General features: G+C 40.7%; 1 protein-coding gene across 1 annotated transcript; it reads left to right on the top strand.

Moving 5' to 3' along the window:
- Positions 1–835: 835 nt before the first annotated feature.
- On the top strand, positions 836–26,625 carry LOC138744792 (serine/threonine-protein kinase H1-like). The gene is made up of 3 exons (XM_069901456.1): positions 836–1,024; positions 2,460–3,486; positions 25,544–26,625. The coding sequence occupies exons 2-3, from the start codon at positions 2,545–2,547 to the stop codon at positions 25,859–25,861; spliced, it is 1,260 nt and encodes a 419-aa protein (XP_069757557.1). The 5' UTR covers positions 836–1,024; positions 2,460–2,544; the 3' UTR covers positions 25,862–26,625.
- The last annotated feature ends 416 nt before the right edge of the window (positions 26,626–27,041 follow it).

Here is a 27,041-nt window from a genome sequence, read left to right as displayed (position 1 = left end):
CTCTGTGTGGCTGCAGAGGCTATGACTCTGAGGGGACTCTCTTTTGCTTCTCTCTCTCTGACCGTAAGAGATGCTTCAGGCAATTTCTGCCGATAGCGAATCTGTCTGCCTTACAGCAGATAAAATACATTTTGCGTAATATGACACTTTTTATTACTGTGGTGCGCTGAGGTAGCAGCAAGCAAGCACAGAACTCAAAAGGCTTTATTCCAGTAAAAGTCTGAACACCAGTTCAAGCGTTGGTGGCTCCCCGTGTGACTGGTTCAGGAGGTGCCAGCTCGGGTTTATATTCAGGTCGGCTGATTGTCAGGTTCAGACTTTATTCCCTGGAGTGTAGCAGAATGAGGGGAGATTTGATAGAGGTATTTAAAATTATGAGAGGTATAGACAGAGTAAATGTAGGTCGGCTTTTTCCATTGAGGGTAGGTGAGATACAAACCTGAGGACATGGGTTATGGGTGAAAGGGGAAAAGTTTAGGGGAACGTAAGGGCGAACTTCTTCACAAAGAGAAGGCGGTGAATGTGGGCTCAATTTTAGAGGAATTTGGGCAGGGACATGGATGGGAAAGCAATGGTCTGGGTGCAGGTCAGTGGGACGAGGCAAAAAAAAGGTTCAGCACAGACTAGAAGGGCCGAAGAGGCTTGTTTCTGTGCTGTTCTATGGTATTCTTCCCCTGACTGACTGATCACCTCTCACATGCACCAAGTAAAATCTGAAATTCAGCCACACTGAGCAATTTTCGGACAGGACAGATACCTTGGATGCCAACACGTCCTGGTGGTTGAGGGACCGCGCTCTCGCTCCACCCCGCAGGCGGGCCTGACAGGAAGTGACGTTGGTCCGCGCGGCGCCTGGGTTCAGGGAGAGTTCGCGACGGCGCTGGGTTTGTCGCGGGGAGGGAGCGTCGCTGCGGGCGGACAGGGAGCGCGTCCGGGGCCGGGGCCCGAGGAGGGCATGTCGCGCTTGGTGCTGCCGGCGACCGCGGCAAAGAGAGCGCGGCCGGCGGGCTTCCGGCGCAGTCAGGTGGGTGGAGGGCTATCTGAACACGGCGGGCGGGGGGGCGGGGGGGTGGTGTGGGTATGGGGAGGCCAGGGTGTGGTGCGTGGTGTGTGGAGTGGAGGTGGGGCGATCTGAACCTGGCCTGGCTGGGGGTGGGGGTGGAGGAGTGGGGGTTGGGGGTGGGGGTGGAGGAGTGGGGGGGTGGAGGAGTGGGGGGGTGGAGGGGTGGGGGTGGAGGAGTGGGGGGGTGGGGGTGGAGGAGTGGGGGGGTGGGGGTGGAGGAGTGGGGGGGTGGAGGAGTGGGGGGGTGGAGGAGTGGGGGGGTGGGGGTGGGGGGGTGGGGGTGGAGGGGTGGGGGTGGAGGAGTGGGGGGTGTGGGGGTGGAGGAGTGGGGGGTGTGGGGGTGGAGGAGTGGGGGGTGTGGGGGTGGAGGAGTGGGGGGGTGGGGGTGGAGGAGTGTGGGGGGGGTGGGGGTGGGGGTGGAGGAGTGGGGGGGGTGGGGGTGGGGGGGTGGGGGTGGGGGGGTGGGGGTGGAGGAGTGGGGGTGGGGGGGTGGGGGTGGAGGAGTGGGGGGGGTGGGGGGTGGAGGAGTGGGGGGGGGTGGGGGGTGGAGGAGTGGGGGTGGGGGTGGGGGGGGTGGGGGTGGAGGAGTGGGGGGGTGGGGGGGTGGGGGGTGGAGTGGGGGTGGGGGGGTGGGGGTGGAGGAGTGGGGGTGGGGGGGTGGGGGTGGAGGAGTGGGGGTGGGGGGTGGGGGTGGAGGAGTGGGGGTGGAGGAGTGGGGGTGGGGGGGTGGGGGTGGGGGGTGGGGGTGGAGGAGTGGGGGTGGAGGAGTGGGGGTGGAGGAGTGGGGGGGTGGGGGTGGTGGGGGGGTGGAGGAGTGTGGGGGGGTGGAGGAGTGTGGGGGGGTGGAGGAGTGTGGGGGGGTGGGGGTGGAGGAGTGGGGGGGGGTGGGGGTGGAGGAGTGGGGGGTGGGGTGGACGAGGTGGGGGTGGAGGAGTGGGGGGTGGAGGAGTGGGGGTGGGGGAGTGGGGGGTGGAGGAGTGGGGGTGGGGGAGTGAGGGGGTGGAGGAGTGGGGGTGTGGGGAGTGAGGGGGTGGAGGAGTGGGGGGGGTGGAGGAGTGGGGGGGTGAGGAGTGGGGGGGTGAGGGGTGGGGGATGGGGGAGTGGGGGGGTGGGGGAGTGGGGGGGTGGGGGGGTGGGGGCTATCTGAACCTGGGGGGGGGTTGTCTGAACCCGGGCTGGGATTGGACTCGGATCTTTAGATCTCGAGTTGGCTGGGGAATTAGCTATTTATTGATTTCTTTATCTTCTGCTTCTGTTTTATGAACTTCACATTTTTAAAAAGGGATGTATGCAATCTATTTCTTCTTAAATGCCAACCTGGAAAAATGTTTGTTTTCTTTAAGGAGCTCATTTCCTGGTATTGGATGTGTTTTGAATTATGTATTTTTTTTTGCAGAGGCTGGGACAAGGTGCAAGTGGCCAAGGAGCTGGTTGATAATGAAGAAATGAAATGATTTCCTGGCTCGGTCACAGCAAAAGTAATGGGCTGTGGGATTAGCAAAGTTCTGCCCGAGCCAGCTAAAAACTTCCATTTGGATCTTGTCAAAACTGTGGAGCCAAACAATGGCCAAAATGGAGATGAATACAAGCACTTTATTAAAGACAATGCCAACAAGAATCGGAACAAGAATGAAGCACCTCCACCTCATCAGACTAGTGCCTACCAACAGAGTGGCCACTGGGACCAGCATGATGATTCTAGAAGGAATAAAGTGGCTAAATATCGTGCCAAATTTGATCCCAGAGTGACTGCAAAGTATGACATCAAGGCATTGATTGGTCGAGGGAGTTTTAGTCGTGTAGTCAGAGTAGAACACAAAAGTACCAGACAACCTTATGCAATAAAATTGATTGAGACGAAGTACAAGGAAGGCAGGGAAGTGTGTGAGTCCGAACTCAATGTCCTCCGGAGAGTGAGGCATACAAATGTCATACAGCTTATTGAAGTGTTTGAGACTCAAGAGCGAGTATATATGGTGATGGAACTTGCCACTGGAGGTGAACTTTTTGACCGGATCATAGCCAAAGGTTCCTTTACTGAACGTGATGCCACAAAAGTGTTGCAAATGGTTCTTGATGGCGTTAAATATTTGCACGTCCTTGGCATCACTCACAGAGACCTGAAACCTGAGAACTTGCTATACTATCACCCAGGTGCTGATTCTAAAATTATGATCACAGATTTTGGGTTAGCAAGCACGCGAAAGAAGGGTGACGACTGTCTTATGAAGACGACCTGTGGCACCCCAGAGTATATCGCTCCTGAAATTCTTGTGAGGAAGCCTTACACAAATTCTGTCGACATGTGGGCGCTGGGTGTAGTTTCTTATATTTTGTTAAGTGGAACCATGCCTTTTGAAGACGATAATCGTACTCGATTATACAGGCAAATACTGAAGGGGAAATATAGTTACTCGGGAGAGGTAAGTGCTAAACATCAAAGCAATTCTGCAGTAAGCAATCGTGTTCATTGAATGTGTGATTACACGAGTATCTCCTTTATTGATCCCCATTGCATCGAAGCAGAAGTTCACTCCATGTATAAAATCGTTATGTTGGTCATTGTCTAATTCGCTTCTTTTTTTTTTGAATATTTTATTTCTGATTTTTAAAGGCTCATAAGTCTAAGTAAACAATACATTTTTTTCCCAACATTAATGTATATCATTATAGAGTATTTTATCCCCTACCCCTCTCCCTCCCTTCCATACCCTGATACCAAAAAAAAGAAAAGATTACATAAATTTAAAAAACACAAAGAACAAAATATCGTTAAAGTCAAAAACCTTTAAGGGAACTTAAAAAGAACCTAAAGAAACCTAAAATAAAAGGATAAGGAACAAAATACAAGTCCAAATCACCTGCACCATAACCCACTTCACTGATCTCAAGCATTCCACTACTGGCATGTTGTTGCATTCACTTTATCTAAAAGGGATATAATTGCATCTATGCAACAATGTGCTGCAGATAGGGCTGCCACATGCGAACGAATGTGTTATATTTCTTCCTCAAATTGTAATTAGCTCTACTTTTCCATATTCCATTGGGTAATATTTGGGAGTCAGACTTCCAACTGACTGCTATACACTTCCTGGCTACCGACAAGTTGACCTTCGCAAACTGAATTTGGTATCTGGACAGTTTAAAACTCGTGCATAATGATTCTAAGAAGGTACAATATCGGAACCTGTGGAATATCCACCTTTGTAATTTTTTTTCAGATTGTCCCCCAGGTCTTCCCAGAAGGATCTCACCTTTGTACAGAGCCAGGTTGAATAGATAAAGGTTCCAATCTCCACACCACACCTGAAGCACATTTTCAAGATTTTTGATTTGGATTTATATAACTTTTGTGTTGAGGTACATTTGATGCAAGAAATTATATTGCACTAACCTGTACCTGGCATTAATAACTGCTTTCATACTGCCAGACACCAGTCTGACCAGCACTGTTTATGGATTGTTGTGCCCAAGTCCGACCCCCACCTTTCCCTTGGCCTGTGTAAACCTGGCTTCGGGCTCTCATTTTGGAATAGGAGACACATTGTAGAGATAAATGTACCCTTATTCCCCTTTTGAATTAGAATCTCAATTTCACACACAGGTAGGGCCATAGATGGTTCCCTTAAGAAAGATCTTAGCAGAAGCAAGTTTAATAAGGCAAATCATATTTATTCCTCAGCTGCCCTTGCTCATAATAAACCTTGATATACCTGATCCCCTTCTGGCACCAGGTATCCAGGATCTTATTATCCAGCGTCATGGGTATTAATTTGTTCTGGGTCAGGGGTGTTTTAGGAGATATCCCTTTAATCCATCACATTGATTATTTTTTGTCATGCTTGAATTACATGTTTTAATATGGGGTCATCTGTTTTTGTTCATTTGTTTCCATTTTAAAATGAAGCAGTGATATTGAAATAATATAATGATCTTTGCTGTTCATTAAGAATAATGGGGAGAATACTGGGAATTCTAGGCCAGTGATTCTTTTGTCAATGGTAGGTAAACTGTTGGAAAGAATTCTTTGGGAAAGGATTTAGGAACATTTGGAGAGCATAGTCTTGTTAAGTTATTCAACATGATTGTGTGAGGAATAGGTTGTGCCTCACAGGCCAAGTGAGTTTATTGAGGAGGTGACCAAATAGATCGCTGAAGGTAGAGTGATGGTTGCGGTGTATATTGGATTGAAGAAAGGTGTTTGGTATGGTTCTGCATGGTAGGCTTATCCAGAAAGTCAAGAGGCATTGAATCCATAGAAACTGGACTGCATAGATTCTGAACTGGCTGGCCAGCTGAAGGCAGAGGGTAGATGGCTGTCTTCCAATTAAAGGTTGGTGACTAGTGGTGGTTTGCAGGGATCTGTCTGGGATCCTTGCTGTTTGTGATCTTTACAAATAACTTGGCTGAGGAAATGGAGGATCAGAAAGTTTTACCCGAGATGATATGGTTAGAAGGTTGTCATCAACTTTAATGTGGTATAGAAAGGATGCAGAGTTGGGGGGCAGAGAAGTGGCAGGTGGAGTTCAATCTGGAAAATTGTAGTGATGCACTTTGGAAGATTGAATCTGAAGGTGGAGTACAAGATTAATGGCAGAATTCTTGGAGTTAAACAAGAAAACTGTAGTTGCTGGGGTTGAGTGCAATGCAGAAAAGTGCTGGAGAAACTGTATGGAAGACTTGTTAGCAATGTAGAGGAACTGTGGGATCTTGGGCTCCAAGTCCATAGAACCGTCAAAGTTTCTCTGCAAGTTGATAGGGTGGTTAAGAAGGTTTATCTGGTGCGTTGGCCTTCAATTGTTGGGGGGTTGTTGAGGGATGCAAGGTAATGTTGCATCTGGTTAGACCACAACTTGGAGTATTGTGTTGAGCTCTTGTTGCTTCATTATAGGAAGGATGTTGGAATCTTTAGAGAGTCTGAAGAGGAGATTTAACAGGATGCTGCATGGATTAGAGAACATGTCTCATGACAAAAGGTTAACTGAGCTAAGGTCTTTCTCTTTGGAGCAATGGAGGATGAAAGGCGACTTAATAAAGGTGTATAAGATTATGAAAGGGATTGGGGACAGTCACCAGCATTTTCCCAGGGCGTCAATGGCCAATACCAGAGGGCCTCTCTTTACTGTGAGAGGAGGAAGATTTAGCGGGGGGAAGGTTCTTTTACAGAATGGTGGATAAATGGAATGCACTGGTGAGAGTAGTGGTTGAAGCTGATACCATAGAGACATTTAAGAGTTTCTTAGATCAGCATATGGATGCAAGAAAAATGGGGTGGTGATGGACTGGGAGGGAGGGTTAGATTGAGGGTTTATATCAATTAGCATGACTTTGTAGGCTGAAGGGCTGTACTGTTCTATGTTTTGTATGCTAAAAGGTGACATGCTCTCAATGGATGGATAATTTTGGGGCTCTTATCCCAAGAATGACCCACTTTAACTTTTATCCTCAATTTTTATTCTGGTATTGTATGTCTTTATCCACTCTGGTCTTGGTAAATAAATCAATGCCTCAGCTATATAATTGATCATCCATAGCCAAGATGCTCTGACCTAACAAAGCTCTATCAGAACTTGCGGTGTCCTGCAAAATTCTTCTTCTAGTTTACCTAGAACTTGATCCTAAATTCCCTTATTGTAACACTGGACACACTTTGCTGTGTACTATCTTTATTTTCTCTATAATTGAGGAATGTGTTTTTGGTCAAATCAATTTGTTCAGCTACTTTTGAAAACCAGGCACTGCATCCCCTCCCCATTCCCCAACTTGTAGGGTACTGTGCTCCTAAACGTTCATATCGGCACCTCCTAGTGTCAGGATATCTTACTTTCAGATGCTGCGTATCTCAGCAATTAACCTTCAATCCTTGATGCACTCAATTAAATTTCATGCCACTCATCTTCTCACTCACCAACTCGTGTATTTGTAACAAGATTCCTTTATAGTCAAGTAATATGACATGAAATTGCCTTCTCCCTGCTGTAAAACAAGGAGTTGCCATGAGTGTCACCCAGCACCACTTGCAATAAGGGATAAAGAGAAGCAAAAGAGAATCTTTTTTTTAATCATTTTTTATTTTTCACACTGTGAACCATATCAACCAAAATACATACAAACATTTCCCTCTTAAATATACACAGTGGCATTCTCTCCCTTCACCCCCCCCCCCCACCTTCCCTTCCCACTCCCCTCCAAAACCAATAAACATTCAACATATACAATACAAAAAAACCATTAAACAACGTCTTCACACAGTGAAAAATAAACAAGAAAAATGTGTCATCTACTTTTACACACTGGATCAAGTCATTTTATCGTCTTATCATTTTAGGGGGTGGAGGTCCGCGGTAGGCCCTCTCTGTTATGTTCCATGTACGGTTCCCAAATTTGTTCAAATAATGTGACTTTATTTTTTAAATTATATGTTATAAATTATACATTTATTCATTTCTATGTACCATTGCTGTACTCTCAGGCTCTCTTCTGATTTCCAAGTTGACATTATACATTTTTTTGCGACAGCTAATGCTATCATAATAAATCTTTTTTGCACTTCATCCAGTTTGAGGCCTAATTCTTTACTTCTTATATTACTTAGAAGAAAGATCTCTGGATTTTTTGGTACGTTGCTTTTTGTGATTTTATTTAATATCTGATTTAGATCTTCCCAAACTTTCTCACATGCCCAAATTGCATGTACTGTTGTTCCCATTTCCTTCTTACAGTGAAAACATCTATCTGATACTGTTGGATCCCATTTTTAAAAAACTTTTGGGACGTGATATATAACCTATGTAACCTTGTGTTATTATATTCTTCATAGTTCCAGAACATAACTTTTCCCATGTTTCATTTTTTATCTTTATGTTTAAATCCTTTTCCCACTTTTGTTTGGGTTTATAGCTTATTTCATCATTTTCCTTCTCTTGCCGCTTGATGTTCATGTTCATTATAAATCTTTTAATTATCATTGTGTCTGTAATCACATATTCAAAGCTGGTTCCTTCTGGTAATCTCAGTCTGTTTCCCAATTTATCCTTAAAGTAGGCTTTCAGTTGATGGTATGCGAACATTGTACCATGAGTTATTCCATATTTGTACTTCAATTGTTCAAATGTTAATAAATTATTTCCCAAAAAAACAATTTTCTATTCTTTTAATTCCTTTTCTCTCCCATTCTCTAAAGGAAAGGTTATCTATTGTAAAAGGGATTAGCTGATTTTGTGTCAATAATAATTTTGGTATTTGGTAATTTGTTTTTTTCCTTTCTCAATGAATCTTCTTCCATATATTGAGTAAATGATGCAATACTGGTGAGCTTTTATATTGTGCCAGCTTTTAATCCCACTTATAAAGTATATGTTCCAGTATCTTCTCCCCTATTTTATCTAGCTCTGTCTTAGTCCAATTTGGTTTTTCCCTTGTCTGATAAAAATCTGATAAATACCTTAATTGTGCTGCTCTATAATAATTTTTAAAGTTTGGTAACTGCAAACCACCTTGGTTGTACCTCTCTGTTAATTTATCTAACGCTATCCTCGGTTTCCCCTCTTTCCACAAGAATTTCCTTATTATTCTCTTTCGTTCATTAAAGAATTTCTCTGTTAAGAGAATTGATAACGATTGAAATAAGTATTGTATCCTTGGAAACAAGTTCACTTTAATGCAGCTCACCCTCCCTATCAACGTTAACGGCAGTTCTTTCCAATGTTCTAAGTCTTCCTGCAATTTCTTTATTAGTGGCTGATAATTTAATTTGCACAAGTGGCTTAAATTATTATCTAACCTAATACCTAAGTATCAGATTGCTTGTGTTTACCGTTTAAACAGTGATTCTTTTTAAAATTTTGTATAATCTACATTGCTCATTGGCATCACTTCACTTTTATTTGCGTTGATCTTGAACCCCGATATTTCTCCATACTCCTTCAATTTCTTATGTAGCTCTTTTATTGATATTTCTGGTTCTGTTAATTATACTATGATGTCATCTGCAAATAAACTGGTTTTATACTCCTTCTCCTTTATTTTTATCCCTTTTATTTTATTTTCTGTTCTTATCGGTTCTGCCAAATGATTCTATTGCTAAAGCGAACAGTAAAGGAGATAATGGACATCCCAGCCTAGTTGACCTACTTAATTTAAATTGGTTCGATACATATCCATTCAATGTTACCTTTGCCAATGGTCCATTATATAATGCTTTAATCCAATTAATATATTTTTCTGGTAGATTGAACTTCTGTAATACTTTGAATAAATAATTCCATTCTACCTTGTCAAAAGCTTTTTCTGCATCTAAAGCAACAGCCACTGTTGACATCTTATTTCCTTGAACTGCATGAATTAAATTAATAAATTTACAGACATTATCTGCTGTTCCTCTTTTCTTAATAAATCCAGTTTGATCTTGTTTTACTATTTTTGGTACACAGTCAGCCAATCTGTTTGCTAATAATTTTGCTATTATCTTATAATCTGAATTAAGTAGAGATATTGGTCTATATGATGCTGGTGAGTGGATCCTTTCCCATCTTTAGTATTACTGTAATTATTGCTGTCTTACATGAATCTGGCAAGTTTTGTGTTTCTTCTTTCTGGTTCATTACTTCCAGGAGAGGAGGAATTAATAACTCTTTAAATGTTTTATAGAATTCTATTGGAAATCCATCCCCTCCAGGCTTTTTATTGTTCGGCAGCTTTTTTAATATATCCTGTACTTCCTCTCTTTCAAATGGTTTTATCAGTTTGTTTTGCTCCTCTTGCAATTTTGGCAGTTCAATTTTAGCTAAAAACTCTTCTATTTTATAATCTTTCCCCTCGTTCTCAGTTTGGTATAATTGTTCATAAAATTCCTTAAAGTTCTCATTAATCTCCATTGGATTATATGTAATTTTTTTGTCCTTTTTCCTTGATGCCAATACAGTTCTTTTAGCTTGTTCTGTTTTAAGTTGCCAGGCTAATATTTTGTGTGTTTTTTCTCCTAGTTCATAATACTTTTGCTTTATTTCATTATGTTCTTCTCCACCTTATACGTTTGTAATGTTTCGTATTTTTTTTTGTCCACCAATTCTCATCTTTTTGTTGTATCATCCCTTCTTGCTAGTTCCTTTTCTGTGCTTACCATCTCCCTTACCAACTGTTCTATTTCCTGATTATAGACCTTTTTCATCTTAGTTACATAACTTTTTATCTGCCCTCTAATGAAAGCTTTCATTTCATCCCATAATATAAATTTGTCTTTCACTGATTCTGTATTTATTTCAAAGTACGTTTCAATTTGGCGTTCAATAAACTTTCTGAATTCCTGAATTCCTGCCTTTTAAGTAGCATGGAGTTTAACCTCCATCTATATATTCTTGGTGGGATGTCCTCCAGTTCTATTGCTAATAATAGGGGTGAATGATCAGATAGCAATCTAGCTTTATATTCAGTTTTCCTAAATCTCCCTTGAATATGGGCTGACAACAAAAACATATCAATCCTTGAGTATGTTTTATGCCTTCTTGAGTAATGTGATTATTCCTTCTCCCTTGGGTGCTGCCTCCTCCATATATCCATAAGTTTAATTTCCTGCATTGATTCAACCATAAATTTGGCCACTTTATTCTTTTTGCTTGTCTTTTGTCCAGTTTTATCCAACATTGGATCCAAATTAAGGTTAAAATCCCCTCCTATCAATATATTTCCTTGTGTATCTACAATCTTCAAAAAAAATATCTTGCATAAACTTTTGATCCTCTTCATTAGGTGCATATATATTGAGCAAATTCCAAAATTCTGAATATATCTGACACTTTATCATTACATACCTCCCTGCTGGATCTATTATTTCCTCCTCTATTTTGATTAGTACATTTTTATTAATTAATATAGCTACACCCCTAGCTTTTGAATTATATGATGCTGCCGTTACGTGTCCTACCCAGTCTCTCTTTAATTTATTATTTTCCACTTCAGTTAGATGCATTTCCTGCACAAATGCTATGTCTTTTTTATTCTTTCAGTTAATTTAATAGTATCTTCTGTTTAATTTGGTTATGTATTCCATTCATATTTATAGTCATATAATTCAATATGGGCATCTCATATCCTGTTTACACCTCATTTCCGCTTCCTCACCACCAACATCCCCTTTTTCCCCATTTTCATCGCTCAGTTTTCCCTTTTTAAACTCAATCAATAACAACATATTTAAAATATAAAATACTTCAACAACTCCCACATCCAATATTCCCTTAGCCCCAAATGTCCCTCCCCCCCCCCCCCTCTGAGTTGCCCCTTATTCCTTGTCGGGCAACCACAACTCCACTCTCCATTTGGATTGTGAACCCACTCGCAAGCGTCAACTGATTTCGCAGTGACGGTTATTCTCTCCCACCCAACCCCCTCCCCAGAAAAGACTTTTTTTTACACATATAACAAAGTTCACCTTTTTTTTCCCCCTTCATTTCTTTTCTCTTTCCCTTCTTTAGTTCTTTACATTGTTTTTACATCTTTATATATGTTTTATCGCCTTTCTTCATTCTTGTTACAACTCTTCATCTCTCCTTCTGTCCTGCAGGCATTCTGAAAATTCTCGTGCTTCCTCCAGATCCGAGAACAGTCTGTTTTGCTCCCCAGGGATAAATATTTTAAGCACAGCTGGATGTCTTAACATAAATTTATAACCTTTTTTCCATAGGATCGATTTTGCTGTGTTAAACTCCTTCCTCTTCTTTAAGAGTTCAAAACTTATGTCTGGGTAAAAAAATATTTTTTGACCCTTGTATTCCAATGGTTTATTGTCTTCTCTAATTTTATTCCTTGCCCGCTCCGGTATATTTTCTCTTGTTGTATATCTCAAAAATTTTACTAAAACGGATCTTGGTTTTTGTTGTGACTGTGGTTTTGGAGCTAGTGTTCTGTGTGCCCTTTTTATTTCCATTCCTTCCTGTATTTCTGTAATTCCCAGGACTTTTGGTATCCATTCTTTTATAAATTCCTTCATATCTGTGCCTTCTTCATCTTCCTTTAGGGCCACTATTTTGATGTTGTTTCGCCTGCTATAATTTTCCAACACATCAATTTTCTGAGCTAACAACTCTTGTGACTCTAACTTTTTTATCACTTTCTTCCAATTTTCTTAAGTCATTCACTTCCATTTCTACAGCTGTTTCTCGTTCTTCCACATTTTCTAATCTTTTCCCCATTTCTGTCATGACCAGCTCTAATTATTCACTTTTTCTTCTGTACTTTTCATTTCACTAAATTCTAATGTCAGCCATTCTTTTAATGTTCTCATTTGTTCTTGAAAAAAAACTTTATCTATACTCTGTCCATCAGTTGTACCTTCTATTTGTCTGTGCAGATCTTGGTCTTCTTCTTCCTCTTTTATGTCTGCACCTGTATTTGTGTCGTCGTCTTCTTCTCTTCCTTGTATCTGTGTCTTTTCTGGCTTTCCTGATGAGTTGCTTGTCTCACTTTGCTGGGCTTCTTCATGCTTGGCTTCTTGCTGTTGGTCCTCTTCTTCTGGGCTGCTCATCTATTGGGCCTCCTGCTGCTGCTCTTCTTTCCTTTCACCCCCTTTCCTGTCGCTTTCCTCTTCTTCCAGCTGAGAGCCCTGGTGTCGGACGTCCCTTAGCTGGTCGCGTTGTATTTGCCCGCTCCGCGGCTGAGCCCCCCTCCCATCGGTGTTCTCCTTCTCCTTAGTAAGCGCACTGTGCACTTTTGTTTGGTTCTGAGAACCATTTTCGCAGTCCAGTGGTCGGGGGAGTGACCAACCTCGGAGAACGGGCTCTCTTCTCCACGACTGCTCCCTGTTTCTTCATGCAGGTAAGGCCTTCTCCTTTCTCTTCCGGTGTCGTCTTTTTTTCCCGTTGTCTTTACTCTTTCCTTCTTGGGTGCCATTTTCTTTCTTTTCTCTACAACTTTATCTTTTACTTGTTATGTTTTGTATTTCTTGAACTTTGTATTTTCTTCACTTTATTTCTTCTTTTCTGGAGAGGGCCAGTATTTCCCTACTCCATCAAGTGACTCCCCCCCCCAAGAGAATCCTTTCAAAGTCACTGAGTGTCCATGCGTTTGCCTCCAGTTTATCCTGCAGCTGCACAGTCTCCTGTTTGATTAATTAGCAACCCAAATTTCCAATGTGATCAGGAAACCTTCAGCATCCGAGGCCCTTTGGGTGACCTTTTTGCCCTTGGCACCTTCGAATCCTAGCTCCGATACCTGCTTCCCATGAGGTAATCTCCAGCAACCTGCAATCCATGTGGGTCCCCTGACCGCAAGTTGCCTGCAGCCCGTGTGGGTCTATTGGCCACTGAGTCCATCACTGGTGCACTGCTTGGTCTGTAGGATCTACTCCTCTGCTTCTCCTCAATGGGGGAGGTTTCCTTCCCTGTGCAGGGTTCCCGGCAACCCTTGTGGCCGATGCCGAGCACAGATGCTGCCATTTTGGATATAGATCTCTGCGGGTGCAGGATTTTACAAACAGTAGCACCTTTAATAGGCCGCTTAAAGCCTGTATGAAGCTACCAGCATTAGTATGGGCGGTTGAACCTTTTGGAGCACCGTTGTGTCTCTGCACCCAGCAACAGTGCAGCCGTTAGAGCAGCTCCAGTAGCACCACAAATTTTTTTTAGCTAAAATAACCCATTTTCAACTCCTCAGCACTTAATAAAGTTAAAGTAAATTGCATTTATTTTTCATGCTCTACCTAGCTTTTTGTCCAGCTGTTCCCCAGTGGCAATTAGTGACCGAGGAGTATGATTTTTATTGTTCTTTTATATCAGTGGTTTTCAAACTGCCCCCACTAAGCTCACATACCACCTTGAGCAATCCCTTACTAATCACAGCACTTATGGCATAGGGATTGCTTAAGGAGGAATATGAGTTTGGGGGGGCAGATTGAAAACTACTATTTTATATTATCAACCACATCACCCACGAAAGCTTCTCCTTCATTCAGTGGAAGAAACTTTTACTCTCAGCATTTTGTGATCCTTGTACTGAGCAGCTTCATCTATAGAGGATGTTTAGCCTCCATCTTCAGCATTATGTTTGCAGCAATAAGACCTCCAGTTGTCTTTTTACTCTTATTTCCAAAAAGATATCCACCAGGTTCTCTCTAAATTGCATAGCCATGAGATCTCTCAACTAAGTTTTTAATATTTTTTCGGCCTGTAGGAAAGAGAATTTAAAATCCAGCACCTAGCCATCTGTCATACTCCCCTTTCCATGTCCTTTAACTTCGGTAAAAACCCAGAGATGCTGGAGGATTTCAGCAAGTCTTGCAGCATCCATTTGTTGGGAGCGGTGCCAGTTGCCACTGATGATGTAAGCGATGCAGCGAGCGGGGCAATAGTGCGCATACGCGGGTATGTTAAGCGTCAGTGTACGGGTGATGGATCTCAGACGCAGGAGGAGGAAAGTGAGAGTGTCAGGATCACCCGTGTGGCAGTGAGCTATTGAGAAGGTCAGAGGGGTTTGGCTGGGTGGTGTTTGGGAAATTGAAGAATGCAATGTTATTTCTGAAGAGTATAAAGAAAGTCAGCTCCATTGTGTGCTGAAAGAAAGTGAGTGTATTTTTTATTTGTTTGTAAACTGGGGTAAATCAGTGCCATTACAAATTCAGAACTCAGGTCAAGGAGAGAAGAAAAAGGTAAGAGAGAGAGAGAGAGCTAGAGGAGACATCAGGAAAGATGGGAGGGGGTGCTAACAGAAATCAGTTAGTCAATGTAGTTGGAGGGTGCCCAGGCAGAATATGAGGTGGTGTTCCTTTATTTATGGGTGGTCTCAATCTGGATGTGCATGAGACCATGGACAGACATGTTGGAAAGGGAATGGGTTGTGGAATTGAACCCAGTGGCCACTGAGAGACCCTAGCTATTGGTGGTAGACAGAGCTGACGTGCTCAACGAAGCAAACTCTCAGTCTCTCCAATGTAGAGGAGACCTCAACAGGAGCACTGATGCAGCCGATGAACTCTGCAGATTCACAAGTGAAGTGTTGCTTCACTTAGAAGGATTATATAGGCCCCAAGTGAATTTGAGGTTGGGCTTGAAGTTGGCAGCAAAGTAGATAAAGTCGATAAACTCGTCATGGGTACATGAGGCAGCACCAAAGTAGTCATCGATTAAGCGGAGGAAGAGTTGAGAGGCCTTGCTTGTGCAGGCTTGCAGCATGGATTGGTCCATGTAGCGGATAGGGAAACAATGAGGTTGGACGCAGTGCAAGAGAAATGAACGGGAGTGTTGAGTTCAGAGTGTGTGGGTCAGTGGTTTGACGATTTTGGTGGGGTCCTGTTGCATGGGAAAGTCAGAGGAGGTATCAGAGATGTTTTGTGACTTTGGCCAGATAGAGGTCAGTGTGCTAGACCATAAAATGCCATCCTTGTCTGCGGGTTGATGGTGAGGTTGGGATTGGTGCTGAGAGAGTGGAGGACATAGTGTTCCGAAGGGGTGAAATTAGAATGGTTGAGGAGAATGATGAAGTCAAAACATTCTGACAAAGAAATAAGCAGTCTAAATTTGCGTTGGGCATCATTATGCAATCCAGTATTCTAATCACCTGTTTGAATGACATTTACCATGTCATTGCTTTGATGAGAATTCCAAGAATGCTGAGTGCACCACTCATTTTGGGATATGTATCATGTTCTGCTCTTTAAATACTAAAGCCAAATCACGATTTGTCTCAGTACAATGCATGCCTCAGTTCAGAGAAAGTTTTTAAACAAATTTCCTTTGAGCAACTAGATTTTTACTCGTGTAAAATAAAAGAATTGTTAATGTAATCATAAATATAAAAGAAAATAGTGTAATTAGGTGCTTTTACTATACCTGCTTTGTCATCTGGGACCTTTTAACACGCGTGTATTTCTGTGTCAGAACATCAGACTGGTTTTGTGTCCCGAATGGTATCTAGATAATACTGCTGTTTGGCAGGTCAGTTGAAGAAATTGCTTAGCATTTTTTCTTCTCCCCTCTCGGCCTTCTGCAGGACTGCTCCCTTCATGATTCCCTCGTGCACTCATCCCTCCCCACCTGTCGCACCACCTGCACCTTTCCCTGTGTTCACAGGAGGTACAACACCTGCGCCCATACCTCCTCCCTTACCACGGTCCGGGGCCCCAAACACTTCATCTGTACATCCAGAAAACATTTACTGCATCCAGTGCTCTCTTTGTGCACTCTCTACATTGGAGAGACCGGTCGCAGATTGGAGATTGCTTTGCTGAGCACCTCCTTGCCAATTGCAACAACAGTGACCCCCAGTAGCCAACCATTTCAATTCTGAGTCACACTCACATACTCACATGTCTTTCCAAGGCCTTATGTACTATCCCATCCAGACCACCTGCAAATTGGAGGAACAACACCTTATTTTCCATCTGGGTACTCTCCCGTCAGATGGCATTAACATCGACTTTACTGTTTTCCCCTAAACCTGCTCGCCTTCTCTTTCCTCTCCTCCTTCCTGTCTGTCCAGTTCTTCCACCCACCCAGCCATCCCTCCTCCCCCTCATTGCTGCTGCCCCCTCCCTCCTTTCTTCACCTATTATCTCCTGCTCTTTTGTTTGGATGAGTGCTGGCATTTTCTCATACTTTGATGAAGGTCTTAAGCCCATGATATCAGTTCTGTACTTTTACTTTTGCTATATAAAGGATAATGTTTGACCTGCTGAGCTTCTCTAGTACCTTGTGTTTTTACTTCAACCACAGTGTCTATAGAATTTTGTGATTTACTACTGTAAATTGCTTCTTGTATATCTTAATTTTTATGCACCCTTTTGCTAATTCATTAATTTAACAAATAGATGATCTTGTCTACAGCTTTTCCCCCATAAGAACACCTGTTTTGATGAAGGGCCTTCACCCTGAAACATTATCGTTTTCCCTCTTTCCAGTCCTAATGCCCAATCTAATAATTATTTATAACATTTTCTTTGTATTTCACATTTCTACCATCTATATTTTTAGGATGACTTTATCATCTGTAACCACTTTCCACAAACATATGCTGATTTGGAATGAATTGTAAAACCATACTTAGCTTAGTTGGACTGTCTCTAGGGTAAATAAAAAGATTTTTTTTTAAAAAAAAGAAAAGGCAAAGATGCACAGATTTTTTTTCCACTTTTTACAATCATCGGGGGCTCTCTTCTTACCATGAAGGACATTTACATCACTTGATGCAGGTGAAAGGCAATAAATATTGCACCCCTTGTGAACTGTTCTCCCTTCTGCCATCTGGTACGAGGTATTGCAACACTTGAGCCTTTATGTCCAGATTGGGCAACAGTTTTTTCCCACAAGCCATCAGACTCCTGAATTCCTAGAACATATATGGATAGGGTACTGTAGACTTTTACTGTATATGTCTTAAGATTTTAATGTGTTTAACTCTATTCTAACATTTATATAAATATGTTCCGTGGTCCTGGAGAAATGGTATCTCATTTTTACCGTGCAAGCATGGTATGAACGATAAATAAATGTGACTTGACTTGAGTTCCAAACTAGTTTAATTTTGGTTAAACATACTGTTTGAATCTAAGAAAGTTAACTGCAAATATTTTCAGCTTGTTGGATTGGAAAACCTGACAGCAGTTAATTTTGAAATCTCTTTTGCTCTTACTTGATAACATAAATGTTTGTAGTCCGCTTTTTAATTACACAAGTGAAAAATATTTGAGCCATTATTTTAAAAAAATCTAATTTCTGTTGCAATGTGCTATTATACATCCTGATCCTAGTTTTTGTATGTTTATTATTTCTGGAGGTGAACTTATTCAAAACTCTTATCAAATTCAGAGCTTACAGGCTAGTTCTACTTAAACAGCATCTCAGTTTTTTAAAGTTCCAATCCCTCTTTTCCTATACCTCTTCCCAAATTACCCATTGCTTCTTCCCTCAACTCTGTAAACTTCTCTTGCTTTATAATGCTATGTGATTTCAACAAATCTGGTTACTTGCAGATGCTGATTTTAATTGTTCCATTATTGGCGACGATCCTTTAATTGCCCAGAACATAACTTTTGGGATCCCCCCCCTCAATGTCAGATTTTGTTGATGAAATTCTTGTCATGCCCCTTGGAGGACATTTTACAAATAAAGATTCTACCTGGCATGTTCAAGTAGAATTGAGCAATCCTGAGATTTAAGATCAGTCAGATAACACCAAAGGATAAATGATCAACAAATCATTTTTATTTCAACTTTGTAAAATTGATATCACAATTGTCTGACCTATATTTCTCTCACATCATAATTGTATAAAAATTAAACTGTATTTAATGTACTGAGAATTCATATGTGGAAAAACATCTCTGGCATATTTAAAAAGAAAGAATAATATTTTCATGTATTGAATTATGCTTTTACACAATATTTGAAGTGGAGGCTGTAACATATGTAGAGTTGACAGTGTAGAATGGCAAGAGCATCAAATGGAGATATTCCACGATATTGATTTTGGCTAAGAGTGAAACTTTAATTAGTACCATAGATTTTTAAAAGTCTCAAGTAAAATAATGACATTTCTTTCTGTATTCTAATGCTGTCATGTTAAAATGAAGAAATTGAGATGATAAATGAGTTTCCAAGTGAGTCATGGAGATAATAATTGTGCAGTTTTGTTTTCTTGGCTTATAATTAGATATACAGCATGGTAACAGGCCCTTTCAGCCCATGAGTCCGTGCCTAACTACATCCAAATGACTTACAGCCCCAGTACATTTTGAAGGGTGAGGGGGACACTGGAGTCCCCAGGGAAAACCCGCGTAGACACGGGGAGAATCTACAAACTCCTTACAGACAGTGCGGGATTCAAACCCCAGTTCGGATCGCTGGCGCTTTAACAGCGTTGTGCTAACTGCTACGCTAGCTGTGCTGCCTCATTGACTCCCAGTTTTAGTGGGAATCGGATGTGAGCAGTGTGGTCTTTGCCAGTGTGTAAAGATTGAAAGTCCTTTCCTTGTTTGTGAAAAGTCAGCACAACCTCACCCGTATCCACCTGCAACCTTTTGGCTGTTGGCCTAATCTCCTCCCCTTGCCCCTCCTTCTCTCTTCCTCCCTGCCTTTTTATTTAGGCGCCAGCCTGATTTTTGCTCTTATGTTGGCAAAGGATGCAGTGCTACGTGACTTTCTGAGTTGCTCCAGCACATATGTGTGTTGCCCTACAATCATAGCATCTGCAGACGCTTCTATTTAACTCCATTTAGACAATGATAACAGTTGAGTCTCAGCATTTGTGTTCCAGGTAGGGAAATACTGAAACAGTTTGATATGAAGTACAATAGTATAAAGCAAATCAATGTACATCTTTTCAAACACCACCATGATGCCACACTCTTCCATTGTCAAAAACAATCTTTTTTCCTCTGGTATTATCTGCTTAGCATTTAGATAAGTTTAGGATTCAGCTGATCCTCAAGAAAATGTGTTTTGTTCCATGCATTTTCAGGAGTCACAGTTTAGGGACACAATCCTATTCTTAAGTTTTTGCTGCTTAAGAATAGGCTGTTAGAATAAAGCTATAATAATATACTTAATTTTTTTCCTAATTTAAACAGGCAGCCCTTCTGGTCCATGCCACCCAAATACCCTAATTAACCTACAACCCCCCATGCCTTTTGAAAGGTGGGAAAAAACTGGAGCACCCGGTGGAAATCCATGGAGAGAACATACAGAGAGTGCTGGATTCGAACCCAGGTTGCAGGTGCTGTAATAGCATTGTGCTAACCATGGTGCCCGGTTAAGTTTTCGGTTATACAGTAATTAATTAACCTGATCTTCTGATACCCAGATGATGTGCGCAGTTGGCAAAGATCATTAGTGCCATCGTATAGATAAGAGACTGATACCTGAATTAACATAGATCTCCACAGATCTGATAGTCAAATTACATCCTTGAAGAATAAAGTTAATAGATCCAACTAATGACATTGTTGATGGACGTCAGTCTTCATCCCTTCAAGCATTTACTTGATTCACACTAGGCAGCTGCTAATATTGTGGCTGTCCTTCATTTTAGAGCTTGAATAATGTCCAAATATCACACCAGTAAACTACTGAATGTACAATATGTTTTAGATTGGGCAAAATCATAATTTAGAATGTTAGTTGATGTCACTGCCTCTTTGAGATTTTACTCATTCATATGAAATAAGCTGGAGGATGCAGAATAAATAGGTGGATTAAGTCTGAATGCTTTTGATTCATCCATATTTGTATCTCCTACACAAATCAAAATCCTACCCCTCTGTTGCTATAGATCTGTATATAGAATTTAAGGGTTGAGTTATAGCTTCTGAGTTTAGGAGATTGATCCAGTAGATGATGTTTTAGATATAGTTGATCAGGTGAGAATCCACAAACCTGTCAAGTCATTGCTTTAAGTTAATCCCCCTTAATCTTCTGAGGTATCTGTAGTTGTATTGCTAAGTCGAAGAAACATATCATTTACAGATTGAATATAAGACACTCAGCAGATTGGGCAGCATCGATTTAAAAAAAAAAGAACTGGAATTAACATTTTAGGCCACATGTTTTCTATATCGAAAGCTTAAATGCACAACCTAACTGAGGCCAAATGAGCCAAGCTGAACATGTAGAAGTTAGCCCAACAGTAATCAAAAGGAGTTAAATTTTGAAACAACAATCATTTTAAAAAGGGAGAAGGCTATGGCCAATCTAACCTTGTTTTTGCTGTGGGCGTCCACAAAGTAAGTACTTTGACATTTTTTAAAAATTCAAATAATTTTTGAGATATGGTAGAAAATGTTGGTTTATGGTATAATTTTAAAATGTGGATTCAAAGCAATCAAAAACTCAGCTGCTAATATGGCATTTTAATCATTTAAGTCAACAATCCAATATCTCAAATTTCAGAATGAGGGAAAACATTTGTTGAGATTCATTAAATGCTAAAAATTTGAGAAATGAGCAGCTGGATGATGCCATTAAATGTTTACAAATTCCTGGCCAAGTAATGTAACTAATTACTGCGGGAATAGGTTAATGTTATTATTCTCAAGCCAGGCAATTAACACTTGTGGGTTAAACTGGCCATTTGACCATCAAGAAAATGTCTGATTACAGCTAATGGCTGTGTTTTGCAGTTGGAACGCTAATCCTTAAAGGTATCCAAAAAGACTTTATACTTTCAAGGTTAACGAACAGGATGTACAGCCAATTACAGTACAACTCCGATTATCCGTAATTGGATTACCCAAAATCCTCATTTATCCAAAAAAATTTTTGGACTCAGAAGTGACATCTATTCGGCTCTGAAAAATCAGAAATCCTCATTTATCCGAAAAATTTCGAAGCCAAATGACGAGTTGGATTTATCTTGTTCAGGTTGGGTTTTTTTTGGTGAGAATTAAACATTATTTCAAGCTTAAAAAGCCTTCCCTTGTTGTTTGTTGTTGTTTATATCCTGTTACAAGTGATTTGCTGTTGCTACTGGACTGTTTATATAAAAAAAAGACCAGTTATTTAAAAAATAGTTTATCTGAAATAGACCCGGTCCTGACTATTTTGGATAATTGTACGTTATTAAATACATATCCAGAAAACTGTGAAATTAAGTTTTAATTAACTTTTTTAAACACCACAGAGGGTGAAAAGTAAAAAATTAACATGCACATAATATTGAGATAGAAATGTTAAACTTTTTAAATTAGTTTAAAATACAGCAAATTTTGAAAAGAAATGATTATAATGAGTTTATGTACAGAATTGGATTCTTCAGGTGAGAGGTGTGATCATTATGACCTAGCTGTCACCTTAAATGCCAGTAAATACTTAATGTGTTACTAGATAGGACACTCAGGAATTTGACCCAGTGACCCTTATAATGTAGCAATATATTTCCAAGTCAGGGTGTTGTGTAACTAAGGGAAGCAAAATCCCTTTGTCCATTGAAGTATGCCATGAAAAAGTTGATCCCCCTCCCTTACTTTTGGCCCCGGCTGCCCGCCCATCTGAGCTCCCGGCTGCCCGCCCATCCGAGCTCCCAACGCCCTGACTGTGGACTCTTGTTTAGGCCCAGGCCGCCACCACTGGAACTCCTGACTGCGGACTCTCATCTAGGCCCGGGTACCTGCCCATCTGAGCACCTATTGCCTTGAATTCAGACTTGCCTCCCAGTCGGCCGCCTGCCCATTCAAGCTCCCAACGCCTCGAATTCAGACACCTCCCAGTTGGCTGCCCGCCCATGGGAGCTCCAGACGCCCCAAGCAATGCAGGTACCCCCAGTCGTGGTCAAAAGTAGTATGCATGTAATAGTCAATCCCCTCAATTTTATCTTAAAAATTGGATCACCAAATTCGATTGTTACACGCTTCAACATGCTAGTAATGTATTTGTGCTTGAATTATGACATAAATACACCCAAATTACCAAGTTTCTTGACATTTACCTATCTTATTAAACAAATAATCCTAACCTGGAATAAATACTGAGATGGGATGTTCTGACCGAAATCTGAATGTTTTATCAGAATTTATGTGCAATCCATCACTTGGTCTATAAAAAAAAGCTGGTTTGGATTGATCGCGAGCTCGTGTTGCAAATAGTGGGGTAATTGGTATGCTCGGTTGTAATAGAGAAAAACATTAATGTTGATGTCAGTCATTCATTGCTCCCCTAGTGTTTTGCCATCTCAAATGAGGTATGACCGAGTTTTAATGCAGTACTAAGTTATTGTTTAACAACCTCCTTGACTTTGAATTTGTGTATGGATTGTTATTATTCGATTCTCTGTCTCTTGGTGGAGACTGTAAAACCTAATAGAATTTTTATTTAATTTTGTTGCTTTGTTCTGCAACTGACTAGAAATGTTTATCTTCACCTCCTCATAAGCAAGCAAGCTTATTGTAAGAGGAGAAAAAGATAAAATATTTGGAAGAGAAATCAACATTTAAAACATTGTTTGCCTTGCACTAGTATTGATTAATAATGCAATTGTAAATTGCCAAATTTAAAATACATTTTTGTGGTTGTTTTCCTAGCTCAAGTTTATTATTTGAAATTAAAACAGAAAATGCTGGGGAAAGGTCATCAACCTGGAAAGACCATCTCTGGCTCCCTTTCCACAGATTGTTACTTAATCTACCAGGCACTTCTAGTATTTTGTGTTTGTTTCAATTTTCCTGCATCTGAAGTTTCTGGATTCTTAACTTATTTTCTTAAGTTTTGACCTTCGTGTAAGTTGTGTAAATGCACGTTTTAACTTGGTGTTTGTATTTTACCTTGTTGTGACTAATCTCTGCATCCACCTCAGTATAGGCTTTTGTGGGTGTGCAGAGCTAGAAATGTTTTCGGATAGCTTTGGTTACAGAGAATTGCACTTTGACCAGGCAGCCGAACAGTTTAAAAACAAGCATTGCATTTGCTCTCTTCAAAGGACTAACTAATTTTATGAAGTTCTAAGTATTTGAGCCTTGTGTTTAAATCTTTCATTCTGCTTTATTGACAATTCATCTCATAAACTAATATCTAAATATGAACTTCATAGATTTTTACATTAAACTATTAAAATATTTGAGTAATTAAATGAACCACATTCCTTCTGGTGTGAAAAATGGAATAAGGATGCCAAAACAATGAAGTGTTCTTATCATGTAAACTGCTGAGTTAGTGAATTTTGAGCAACTTAATCTGCATTGAAAGGCTGGAGAAATATAAACTGCAGATCCTGGAATCTGGAGCAAACAAGCTGCTGGAGGACCTCAGCGGGTCACACAGTATCCATTGGAAGAAGTGGTCAATGAACGTTTCTGATAAGGACCTTTGCCCCACATGTTGACTGACCATTTCTACTCCTAGATATTGAGTTATTTCAGCACCTTGTTTTGGCAATAAAAAGCAGGGTTTTTTTTTTAAATTTAAGATGCAACGTGAGCAGTATTGGCTATTACTTGTAGATGTTCCATGGTACAAAACCCTGAATTACTTAATCAAAAGAAATGGTGAGATTTGACATGGAGACTAATAAATGATCTATAGTAGAAAATGAGAAGAGCAAGATAAAGATTGTCAGTCTTCCAGTGAAAAAGGGTAGAATGCACTGCCCCAAGCTTTTATCGAGTAGAGAACCTAAAATATTATAGCACAGTACAGTACAGGTCCTTTGGCCCACAATGTTTTGCTGATCTGTATAACCATCTATGTTTCTTCCATCCATATTCATATGTCCCTATTGTACCAGCCTCGACTATCACCCCTGGCAGTGCATTCCAGATACCCATTACTGTCTGTGTGTCTATGCAACCTACCCCTAAACATTCCTCCCCTCACCTTATATAGATGTCCTCGGGTGTTTGCTACTTTTGCCGTCCGTCCGCCTATCTATGCCTCTCATAATCTCGTAGATCTCTATTAAATCACCTTTTGCCCTTCTTGGCTCCAAAGAGAAAATCCCCAGCACTGCTAACCATGCCTCATGAGACAGATTATCAATCCATGCAACATCCTGGTAAATTTCCTCTGCACTCTCTCCATAGCTTTCACATTCTTCCTGTAATGAGTCAATCAGAACTAATCACAATATTCCAAGTGTGGTCTAACTAGAGATTTATAGAGCTGCAACATTATCTCGCGACTCGTGCTCAATCCCCTGACTGATGAAGTAGAGTTGAAGGTGGAGACAGCTGATGGATGGTGATAAGCAGGGACACAGACTGCAATTCTGGAGGAAGATGATGGGAACTATTTAAGGGTGAAGGGCAGATAGAACCAGATGGGGTTTTGTGGGTTAAATGTGTGGGACGTGGTGGATGGACCCATCCTCCCTTTCCTGTTACTATAACCAAAGAACTTTACAAATAGAACCCCCATAATTTTATAGTGACCAAAATTATTTTGGGGAAAAGACATCTTCTTGCAGTTAACATAATAATTGATGCAAGAAATGTGAGTCCTAAAATTGCAGTAAAATTCTTGGAATCCCATATAGTAAAATGTCCGTTAATCATTGTATCAAACTCCAAGAATGGGCTCCTGAAACACAAGTATATCTTTGCAGTAACACATGGTAATAATACTTATACTCTGCGAATTGACCTACACGATCAGAAAAACCACCGGCAATTTTCCTTGGAGCGCAATGGAATGAGCAAACGATTCATCAAAGTTCATCGGTGTGAATGGCTGCTGACTGTGTAGTAAGTATGTAATTGGGTTTTTCTAAACTCCCATTGTCAACTCTCTGAAACAGTCCTAAGAGTTAATTAAACTAGATACTGGAAAATAAACTAGCATCCATCTTAACCCATGTCTTCAGGTGTGGTCAGCTGTTAAAGATAGTTAATGATACTGAATGTCTCTGAAATGCTTGCTTCACCAGTCTTTTCACTTCATCTTGCTTCTTCCCTCGTGTTCTTGCCATTGTTCTTGTTTGTTTGCTCAGTTGTTTATTTTATAAAAATGTTATTGCTATAATCTCAGAAATTATTCTGCAAGTATAAAATTTGGTACTTTTTTTTTAAAGCCATGGCCCAGTGTTTCAAACCTAGCCAGGGATTTTATAGACCGGCTTCTTACGGTGGATCCCACTGAGAGGCTGACTGTGGGCCAAGCCTTGAAGCATCCTTGGATAGTAAGCATGGCTGCCTCCTCGTCTATGAAAAATCTGCATCGCTCCATTTCTCAGAACCTTTTGAAGCGCGCTTCGTCTCGATGCCAAAGCACCAAGTCAGCCCAGTCCACGAGGTCCAGCAGATCCACAAAATCCAACAAGTCACGGAAAGTACGAGAGCGGGAACTGCGAGAGCTAAATTTACGGTACCAGCAGCAGTACGTGGCATAAAGAGTGACTTGGAACTTTTTCTCACAACGTTGCCTTCTGCTGTGCACTTTCATATAACACTCAACAGCATCTTGGATTCAGTGACTTGGTAACTTGGAGAGTTTGATCAAAAAACGCTCCTGCAATTTAACAAGATCCATCGGATCTCTTCCAAAATTCACTGCTAATTCATGAACAAATGGTTAAATGCTGAGCATTGTTCAGACTTGGGGTGAATAATAATTGAGCCATTAAGACTAATTCCAACTAAATGAGTTTGTGTGTAATTGATTAAATGTACTGGCCATTTTACAGGGTAAAATTAGATTGCATATTTGAAAATTGCTGGAAATATTGAACCTTATTGTTCTAGTTACATTTCATAACATCCAAATAAGTCCAGTTTTTAATCTTAGTAATTAAATGTTGTGTACATTATTTTTCAATATTACAGTCTGGTAAAATGGTCAAATTTTGCAAACAAAAGCTCTTTATACCTTGAATGAATTCAAATGTAGTAGATATATGTAGTTTTTACTCAACAATGTGCATATTCTAAACCTAGTTTCTTGCTGAAATGTCTGATTTAATGTAAGAAATGGGAGCAGGAGTAGGCCACTTGGCCCCATGAACCTGATCCGTTATTTTATAAGATCATGGCAGATTTGGATGGCCAGGGAACAGGTACAGAGGTAGCATTCACATACTCCCTCCCTGTAATAGCTCTTTCATACTACTGAACATTGTCTTTTACAATAAATAATGAAAAGACAACTTTCTCTCAATTTTTAGAGCCAATCATTGTGTTATTGATTTGGTTTCAGATTTTTGCCTTTAGAAACTAAGACCTGGTGCCCGTAGCCCATAAAGGTCTAGTGAACTCTGGCATGAATTTTCTTTTTAGAATTGGTTAATTTTCAGAGTATTCTGGCACCAAGCAAAAGAGTTAATCTCGTAGACTAAGCAGGGAATCTTTTGGATCCAGTGAAAGCCCAAGTTGACATCTTTAAGATTTTATACTATACAGAAGGCATGTGAATATGGTGGAAGTTGAAATATTGTAACATTTCCTATTGAATTTAGCATAGTTCCCCCCCCCGCCGCCTAAGGTTTCTTTAATGTCTTCCTCTTTGGAAAGTGAAAATAGCTTCAGCATAATCTTGCTGAAAATTCTAGGATATATTTATATGTGTCATGGTTA

Source organism: Narcine bancroftii, chromosome 10 (genome assembly GCF_036971445.1).
Source record: "Narcine bancroftii isolate sNarBan1 chromosome 10, sNarBan1.hap1, whole genome shotgun sequence".
Taxonomy (NCBI): domain Eukaryota; kingdom Metazoa; phylum Chordata; class Chondrichthyes; order Torpediniformes; family Narcinidae; genus Narcine; species Narcine bancroftii.
The sequence above is the reverse complement of the archived record's forward strand: the minus strand, read 5'-3'. Positions and strand labels throughout refer to the sequence as shown.

Bases quoted from the DNA above. Each gene is read 5' to 3' on its own strand.
- LOC138744792 (XM_069901456.1), top strand. From the start codon at position 2,545: ATGGGCTGTGGGATTAGCAAAGTTCTGCCCGAGCCAGCTAAAAACTTC. The intron at 3,487-25,543 runs GTAAGTGCTAAA...TTTTTTTTAAAG, and splicing joins AATATAGTTACTCGGGAGAG to CCATGGCCCAGTGTTTCAAA.